Source organism: Dendrobium catenatum, unplaced genomic scaffold (assembly GCF_001605985.2).
Source record: "Dendrobium catenatum unplaced genomic scaffold, ASM160598v2 fragScaff_scaffold_1059, whole genome shotgun sequence".
In the NCBI taxonomy this organism is placed as follows: Eukaryota; Viridiplantae; Streptophyta; class Magnoliopsida; order Asparagales; family Orchidaceae; genus Dendrobium; species Dendrobium catenatum.
In genome coordinates, this window is record NW_021319521.1 from 1 (window position 1) to 9,582 (window position 9,582).

The following is a 9,582-nucleotide window of genomic DNA, read 5'->3' on the forward strand; positions in this document are numbered from 1 at the left end:
TCATGTAGCCGACCCCACGTAGTGGGACAAAGGCTTCATGTTGTTGTTGTTGTATGTCCAACTGTTGACTCATTTTTAAAAAGCTTGGGAGTCCTTTAATAATTTTTGGGCACTAACAAATTTAGTCATGAATCATCTCTTAAATTATATATAAAAACTAATAATTCTAAGTAGGAGACACAAGAACCATGTCAAGGGTGTCTCCTTAAAAGTAATTAAGAATAAGCAAAACTTAGGTGCATGATTGATATTAAGGAGAGAAGCTGTTAACTTGAAATATGAGACATAATCAATATGGCCTGACATCCTTTTCTATGAGTTGAGTTGAGGGATCTTGAACGTTGAAGGAGATTTAGTCTATGCAATTTTAGTAGAAAAGATGTTTAAAAGTTAATTTATATGCTTCATGACACAACAACTAAGTGGTGTACCAATAGTACTTTCTTCCAAGGGATATGTCTCTTCAATAAGTGGAGACAAGTGAGAACCCTTAGACTCAATTTTCACCAAGGATAGAAGAATCAAAAGATCCACATTCTTGAGAAGACTTGACACATGGACAATTTCTTGAAAATCACATAAGAATTTCTTCAATCATTTCTGTAAACGACCATCATTTAATTAAGTCGTCCCATAATGATGAAATCTTATTGTTCAAAAATCATCTCTTTCTTTAGGACCCTCCAAGACTTAGCTTCTTCTCGTTGGTACCTTAACCACTCATCAAACCTTTAAAGACACAATAGATCTAAATTTGCAAGCAGACGACACTAAAACAATACTAATAAACACATATCAAATATAATAGAGAAAATAACAAGAGGATAGAATAATAAGAACTCGAAGAATATATTGAATTCATTCTCCAAGCAAGACAATCAAATTGTTTTAAAATAATTATTTTAAATAATATCCTTTTAACATTTCATTTACATTTACCATATATAACTCCTACATTTTACAATTTTTCCCTACCACTTTGATTAAATTTCCAACCAACCTGACAAAATTTTAATATGAAAAGCAAAGCACCTGATAGTTAGATACTAATTTTGTCCATAAATTAAGGCATCACATGGATTAAGACTGATACAATGACTCACTAACACACTCTTAATCAGCTAATTAAAAATAATAATAATAAAATTTCTTAACTTTTTAATATTTCCTCTAACTAATATGAAGAACAAAATAATATTTCTAATCATGCACAGAGATATTCTTATCTCAATTCATGCGCACAGCGCCCTTTCCGACCATACAGTAAATGAATGGACATAAAGAGCCATAAGGCCTCCAAAAGCCAATAAAGTTGGGGATAAGGTGCGACGTGGCACAACCGAATGGTTTTTAGATGATAAGGGTCCAATCCACCAACAGGCTATATTTGTGGTGGCCAAAGTGTAGATGTCATCGGGCAAGAAATTTTGCACATTGGTTAGAATTTATATATAGAAGCATACGAGCATATTGAGGGCCTCAGGCAGTTTCAGAAGTACAGTACCTTGCTTAGCTCCTGCTGTTCAATTTGAAGGAGAAGGAAGAGTCAAATATGGCTTCTTCAATGATGGTCTCGTCCGCCACTGTGACGGTCGCCCGAACAACAGCTCCGGCTCAGTCGACCATGGTGGCTCCCTACACCGGCTTGAAGTCCGCCGGCGCTCTGCCCACCGCACGTAGAACCGCCACAAATCTCAACCACCTTCCGAGCAACGGCGGCAGAGCCCAGTGCATGAAGGTATCAGAGTTCCGGCAGCTTTTTCAGACTGCTTTTAGAACTTTCTGTTGCAAGAAGAAATTTTTTACAATCAGATCTGATAGAATATGATAAGAAAGTAATAAAAAAGTTAGAGTCAATCCACAATCAAAACTCCTTTGATTTTATAATCCTTAGTATTTTGTGTTGTAGGTGTGGCCTGTTGAAGGTGTGAAGAAATTTGAGACGCTGTCTTACCTCCCTACACTTTCTCCCGAAGCTTTGCTCAAGCAGATTGATTATCTTATCCGTTCAGGATGGATTCCTTGCTTGGAATTCGACAAGATTGGCTTTGTGTACAGGGAGCACCATAGGTCACCTGGATACTATGATGGGCGGTACTGGACAATGTGGAAGCTGCCTATGTTCGGGTGCACAGATGCAGTTCAAGTGGCAAAGGAGGTGGAAGAGTGCAGAAAGGAACATCCTGAGAAATTTATTCGAATTATCGGATTTGATAATGTACGTCAAGTGCAGTGCATCAGTTTCATTGCCTATAAGCCTAAAGGCACAGAATATATTAATTGAGCAATTCTGAAAGAGCAACTAATGCTTGAGATTATTGTTCTAGTTTCCTATTATCCATCGATTTCTCCTTATTTTTTTGGGATGTAAGAACTTTTGTTTATGTTGGTTTCCTATGTTGCTTTAGTCCATCTCTGTTTGTTTTTGTGAATGGTGGGAACCAACAAGTGATCAAGTCATGTTGTAATGTTGTTCACTGTCATTGCAGTATTGTTCTTCCTGATTTAACACAAGTTATGAGAAGTTAGTATGAGTTTTATTTCATGCAAGAAGAAGGATACGTTGATCTATTATTTCATTCATGAAAAGTGCTATGCAAAAATAATGAAAGGAAGGGCCCTCTCTCTTCCTTGATGTATTCCCTTTTGTCTTTCTCCTACAAAGTCATGTCTTCCTTACGAAGCGATGGTCAAGTTTAATGTTCATGTGATTAAGAGGCTATTACTATCAGTTCTCTCGATTTGACAAGCAAAAAAGCACATGAAGGAGTTTTAGTGCCCTTATCTATGAATAGAGAAATTAGCGAGAGAATAGAATAATAAGAACTCAAGAATTTTATTGAATTTTTGTAAGGGAGAGTAAACTACTACTTTCGCATGGAGCTTACCAGAATAAGTTGAATTCACCCTCTAAGCAAGGCAATCAAATTGTTTTAAATAGTGATTTAAGTAATTTTTTCTTAACACTTCATTTACTATTAATATAAACAACTTCTACAATTTACAAATTATCCTACTAAGCCCTACTGCTTCTTAAAACAGCTTTCTAGTATAAACATTTTAATTTTTATATTAAAAAGCTGCTTTAAGAAGCAATAAAAAAGTCATCCCAAAATAAAGCCTAAGACACTTGTAGCTTCTTATACAAGTGATTGTACAGCAGTTGTGGAGATAGTAACTGTTTTAAAGATGTTGTAGAAAGTAATTTTATAGCATAAAAATTAATTAAAAGCAGCAGAAAAATAGTAACCAAATAAAAATTATGTTTGTTATCTAATAAGTAAATAGTAAGAAAGCTGTCATAAATGAAGCCTAAATATCCTACTACCAAATGGATTTTTAATATGAAAGCGCCTGATAGTTGGATACTAATTTTATCTATTATCGCATCACTGGACTAAGATTGATACTCATAATCAGCTAATAAAAAAATAATAATAAATTTGCTCAACTTTTTAATATTTCTTATAACTAATATAATATTCTGAAACGCTTGAAAAGTAAATTTAAAATTTAGAAACAAATAATCCATTCTAATCATCCACAAAGATATTCTAATCTCTATTCATGAGCACAGCGCCCTTTCCCACACCATACAACTAAATGAATGGAGATAAAGAGCCATAGGCCTCCAAAAGCCAATAATGTTGGGGATAAGGTTTGACGTGGCTCAATTGAATGGTTTTTAGATGATAAGGGTCCAATCCATTAGCAGCCAGTTCATTTTTACTGGCCAAAGTGTAGATTTCATCGCCTAATTAATTTTGCCCATTGGTTAGAATTTATATAATGAAGCATCTAAGCATATTGAGGGGCCTCAGGCAGTTTCAGAAGTACAATTGTTAGCTTAGCTCCAGCTCTTCAATTTCAAGAAGGAAGAGTTAAAAATGGCTTCTTCAATGATGGTCTCCTCCGCCACTGTAATGGTCCCCCGATCAACAACTCCGGCTCAGTCTACCTTGGTTGCTCCCTACACCGGTTTGAAGTCCGCCGGCGCTCTGCCCATCGCACGTAGAACCGCCACAAACCTCAACCATCTCCCGAGCAACGGCGGCAGAGCCCATTGCATGCTGGTATCAGAGTTTGCTTAGCTTTTTCATAAATTTGCTTGACTACAACTTTTTTATTTCTTTTATAGAATTTTCGGTGCGGAAAGAAAATTTTTTACGATCAGATCTGATAGAATATGATAGCTATAAGAAAGTGATAAAAAGGTTGTAATCCATCCACAATCAAAAGCCCTTTGACTTTCACAATCCCTAATATTTTGTGTTGTAGGTGTGGCCTATTGAGGGTAGGAAGAAGTTTGAGACGCTGTCTTACCTCCCTCCACTTACTGATGAACGTTTGCTCAAGCAGATTGAGTATCTTATCCGTTCGGGATGGATTCCTTGCTTGGAATTCAGCACGGTAATTGATTCCCAACACCATTAAAAAAAAAATTTAATAAAATGTTGAACGCTCAACTTACAATCATGGTTGAATAGTGGTGATCTACTTGTTTATTTAGGGTAAAAATAATAATTAATTTATTAATTAATGAATAGAATGCTAACAACTAGCTAAGTTGATCATCTATGGTAGTTTAATTGCTCATGCAATGATGTGTTGTAGTTTCTTGAATCAATATTGTTCATGCAGCTCATATTGATCTTTGGTTGAGAGCTTTAGTTACCAACCTAAAGATCTTGTGTTGTGTCTGTAAATTTGTCTTAATTGGCCTGACTTAAGTATTAAAAAAAAAAAAAAAAAAAACTTCTATCCTACGATGCACAGTTCAATTAAATTTTAAATTATTTCTTTATTGATATTTGAACTTCGAAAAGTATTTAATATAATAGAGTGAATGAAGTATGTTTTGATGAATAACTAAGACTCTTCAAATAGTTCAATCGTTCCGATTCAACAGCTCAACAAAATGATTATTTTGGAACATATTTTGAAGAATCAAAGACTAAAAAAAAACTTATTAGAGGGTTGAATTAAGAAGACTTCATATAAATAGTCTATAGATCATTTTGATCTTTTTTGCATCCGATGCAAAAACAGGTACATAATAATGCCTGTTGTAAAACTCTAATATTTTTGCATTTTTATGTGTCCTTATTTAAATAAATAATGTGCTCATGAATTGAGTGGATCAGGTTGGATTCGTGTTCAGGGAGAATCATAGGTCACCTGGATACTATGATGGACGGTACTGGACAATGTGGAAGCTGCCTATGTTCGGGTGCACAGATGCAGTTCAAGTGATAAAGGAGTTGGTGGAGTGCAAAAAGGAATTTCCTGAGAAATTTGTTCGAATTATCGGATTTGATAATCGTCGTCAAGTGCAATGCATCAGTTTCATTGCCTATAAGCCTGAAGGCAAAGACTATTAATGAGCTATCCTGAAAAAGCAACTAATGCTTGAGATTGTTGTTCTAGTTTTCTATTATCCATGGATTTCTCTTTATTTTTTTGGGATTTAAGAACTTTTGTTTATGTTGGTTTCCTATGTTGCTTTAGTCCATCTCTGTTTGTTTTTGTGGATGGTGGGAACCAAGAAGTAATCAAGTCATGGTGTAATGTTGTTCACTGTCATTGCAAAGTTCTTCCTGGTTTAGCAGAAGTTATGAGAACTTTGTATTAGTTTTGTTAGATGACAGATATGGCATAAAATATAGCAAAATACTTGACTGCATATTATGTATCATCCATCCAATAGCTCTGGAGACATTTTGCAGTATAGTATATAATTATTGTGGCGTAATTCTTTGCTCATCGCTTAAATTTGCTTACTGATCATTCTTATCATCACAACCAGTTGTTGGTTAGGAGTAGGGGTCGAGATGTGACGCGGAAGGTGGACTCCATCATGTGGACGGCGGACGCGACGTCGCGACCTGACGCGGACACGACCTGACAGGCAGCGTGGACGGGACTTGTCACGCGGGATGACGAAACGGGTCAATTCGGGTTGACCCGTGGGTTGTCGGGTCAACCCGAACCCGACCTGCTTTTCAAACGAGTCAGAAATCCAAACCCAAACCCGACCTGTTTCACATACGGGTTGACCCAAACCCGAATTTTTCCGGGTCGAGTCTGGGTCGGGTCAACTTTTGACACCCCTAGTTAGGAGTGCAACTTGACTAGAGGGTTTACCTTTATGAGACTGAAATTATAAATCGTGCATCTTTTAAATGATCATTACTTGCCAACAAAGATTTAGTGTTGCACGACAACCTACCTGCAATAAGTACTAGGTAACTAATAATGCAGCGCCAGACCACCAGATCCGCAACACTCATACAAATAGACAAAAGATGTTTTTTAAGCTTCAAATGAAATTTTGTGCAAACTTTAGCAACAATCACTTAGCGCAAATAATTCTATTTAAATATTTAAATAATCACCCCCTCATGCATTAAAATATAATTACTTGCATAGGCTCTAGTGAGGGTGTTGTAGGCGCACACGTGACATCTGAGGATGTTGCACGAATCAAGAAATGAACCTGAGTTCTAGCTCGATCCTTCTATATGAATAGATAGGAGTCAACACGGCACGAACTATCGAACAAATATACGGTTGCGACATCGACCGAGATATTCATTTTTTACATTTATATTAGTCCTTTAAGATTTATAAAAAATACATATTAATAGAAGCATAAAGTCGACGACGAACTCAATCCCCTGTCTGCAAGTAGACAGAGTCAATGAGGTTCAACAAATAAAATGAAATTGTTCATAATTACCCCGATAATAGCCGTCTTAACATAAAATCTCAACTGGAGGGAACCTCAAATATTTAAGATGCCTCCTAAATTCCAACGAAAAATCAAAACTCTAAGATTACCAAAACTTAAATATTTAAAATTAAAATAAAATTACCAAAATACTTAAAGCAAAACACTCATTCACCCTCCACAACAGTTTGTTGAAGTCGACAAGTTTGAAAATACACTGCAGCTCACAAAGAGCAAATGTCTGGTCGAGAATATCACTATGATTCATTCTCAATCCATCTATTATCAGTAAGGACGTGGCACATGTCCTCTAACCAGTGGTTTTGCAACCAAATGACACCACATATAAATGGTTATAATCAGGACCCTCTAATAGATTGGTTGCCACCAAATGACACCATTAAATTATGATCAGTGTCAGAGCCCATATGTTTTCTAACTGCGTTAAATCATTGAGTTATGAATCAAAAAGATATGACCAATAGGGCATAAAGCCCTCTGTTAGCTAAGGTGAATTCAAATTTGTCCCATTATACATATATTTGCCCAAGTCTACAATGTACTCATGCACAAAGCAACACATAGCTGTCGACAATGATCATTTTATTAGGTTGGGTCGACTACCTCCTCTAACTAAGTAGACTATGAACCATGATGACTTGTGATGACGGAACCATAGGATCTTGATCAGGTTCAACATCATTCCACCACCATTCGCTTTAAGTACAGCGTGGTGAATTTCTAATTTTAAATATTAAATTTTCAAATAACTAAACATATTGCTACTGTACACCAGATACTACTTATTTATTTGAAGACTAGCCTTAATCGACATTTCTCTCTCGTTATTGGGAAGGGTAATTGATGCAAGAAAAAAATTAGGAAAACCCCTAATTTTTTGCAAGCAAAAGCAACTCTTCCTAAGATAAAAGAAATTACATGAAATATGAAAAATATGATAAACCACAACTTTATATAATAAAAACTTACAAACTTTAATATTATTAAAGACTTACAAAAACAATGCTTACAAACTTATATAATAAAAACATTAAACACCTAAACTTGCTTTTTCCTTTGCTTGAGAAGAAGGGTACAAGTGCAGTCGGACTTGCGGATAGAAGAAGTAGATTAGGAGCCGAGACGAAACAGAAATAACCCTCAAGTTATTCTAAAGGAGAAGAGAAGCACGGAACAAACTCGCAAGATTTTCCAAAGAAGGAAGAAAAACCTCTCAGGTTTTTAGTTCCAAAAATACCATCATAATCTCTCTAAAACAGCCACAAACATCTCTATATATAGGTAAAGAAAGGGGAGCCAAACAGCCACCATACCACTAATTAATCCCATTAAATCATGGAAATAAAAGACCAAAAGACACCACAACAGCAACTGAAAAACCACCCCAAAATCAGGCCAAATACATCCACAAACAGCCCCCAAAATCTACACAGAAAATAGCAAGGAAAGCCACAGGAAGCACAACCATTTAAGGGGAAGAGGAAGGCCAAAAGACATACCAAACAGCAGCTGAAAAGGCATCCCAAATATCAGCCAAGTTCATCCCAATCCAGGCTACAAGGGGCGGAACCAGCAAAAACCGAGGAGGCCAGAGAAAAGGGGGCGAAGCTCCATCAGCTTTTCACGGGAACAGCAACAGCCAGGGAAAAATCGAGAAGACAAAGGGGAAAAGGCAAAGCTTTAATTCCACATTATGAGCTAAATTCGACACCAATTAATGAACTAAACTTCAGCTCATAATGAGCTAACCCACAACGCAAACTTTAATGAGCTAGAACCCAACTTTTTTAGCTCAAAACCAGCTGCCAAAGCCAACCCGAGAGCAGCCAAGGCTCCAAACAGAGAAATAACAAGCAGCCCAGGGACAAGAAGGAACCCAAGTTGATTAAACCTTGCCTATATCAGTAATTAACTATAGGAGCTTGCGCTTACAGGAAACCTGAACTCATATCATAAAATCCTCGCAAAATGAGGGCAAAATCTCTAAGTGATGTCTTATTCACAACCCAATCTTCCTTCTGAAAATTTGCCTTATAACATACTCGTTAAAACTCTCCTCAATAACCCGAAGAAAGAAGCGGGCCATGGAGAGGCCAGGGCGCGAATTTCCGGACCCCACACACATCTAGTAATAAAGGGTTAGTTTATCCCACTCTACTTCCAAAGTGCCAATTCCACCATTTTGCAATTAAGAATAGCATTGAAGTTGTTGTAGTGATGGAATGCCTCACTCTAATGCTCTTATTCTAGTAGTTCATTACTGGAAAGAAGAAGGGATAGTAGAAAGCTGTTCTTAACAATCAATAAGCAGCTATGATGTACCGACACGAACACGACGACACAGACACGACACGACACGGACACGGGACACGACAATTTTTAAAAATATAGGCCATGGGTGCGGCGTGGACACGGCATAATAATTTTTTAATATAATATATAAAAATTAAGGTGATATTATAGTAAAAATGTCAAGCAATAATAAATCAATTTCATGATAACTTGTTTAGCTTATAACATAAAGATGCTTAGTACAAAATGTCTAGTACAAATACAAAAATATAAGCAAAAAACCATTTAATACAATATGAAGGTCTAACTACTCAATAGAGGGAATGATAAAATTAGATTCAGATGTTGGTCTTTGGCCTTCAATATCATCATCATTGAATATCATTGCTTCCAACTCTGGTTCATCTAGAGAAAGATTTGCAACCTCCAATAATCCCATATCATCAAGGCACTCGAACTCTCTCCAGCAACATCCCACATCTTGTTATCACCTGTCATATAAAGTGAGGTTTTCCTTGATAGAAGACGAAGATTTGTAT

The 9,582-nt window shown here is 36.4% G+C and overlaps 2 protein-coding genes across 2 annotated transcripts; both read left to right on the forward strand.

The window, feature by feature from the left end:
• Window positions 1–1,417: 1,417 nt before the first annotated feature.
• On the forward strand, window positions 1,418–2,550 carry LOC110109052 (ribulose bisphosphate carboxylase small chain, chloroplastic-like). Its single transcript, XM_020839945.2, has 2 exons — window positions 1,418–1,738; window positions 1,910–2,550. Exons 1-2 carry the CDS (start codon window positions 1,553–1,555, stop codon window positions 2,282–2,284), a joined length of 561 nt encoding a protein of 186 aa, XP_020695604.1. The 5' UTR covers window positions 1,418–1,552; the 3' UTR covers window positions 2,285–2,550.
• A 900-nt stretch (window positions 2,551–3,450) lies between these two features.
• Window positions 3,451–5,647, forward strand: LOC110109053 (ribulose bisphosphate carboxylase small chain, chloroplastic). Its single transcript, XM_020839946.2, has 3 exons — window positions 3,451–4,073; window positions 4,279–4,410; window positions 5,145–5,647. The coding sequence occupies exons 1-3, from the start codon at window positions 3,888–3,890 to the stop codon at window positions 5,379–5,381; spliced, it is 555 nt and encodes a 184-aa protein (XP_020695605.1). The 5' UTR covers window positions 3,451–3,887; the 3' UTR covers window positions 5,382–5,647.
• Window positions 5,648–9,582: the final 3,935 nt, after the last annotated feature.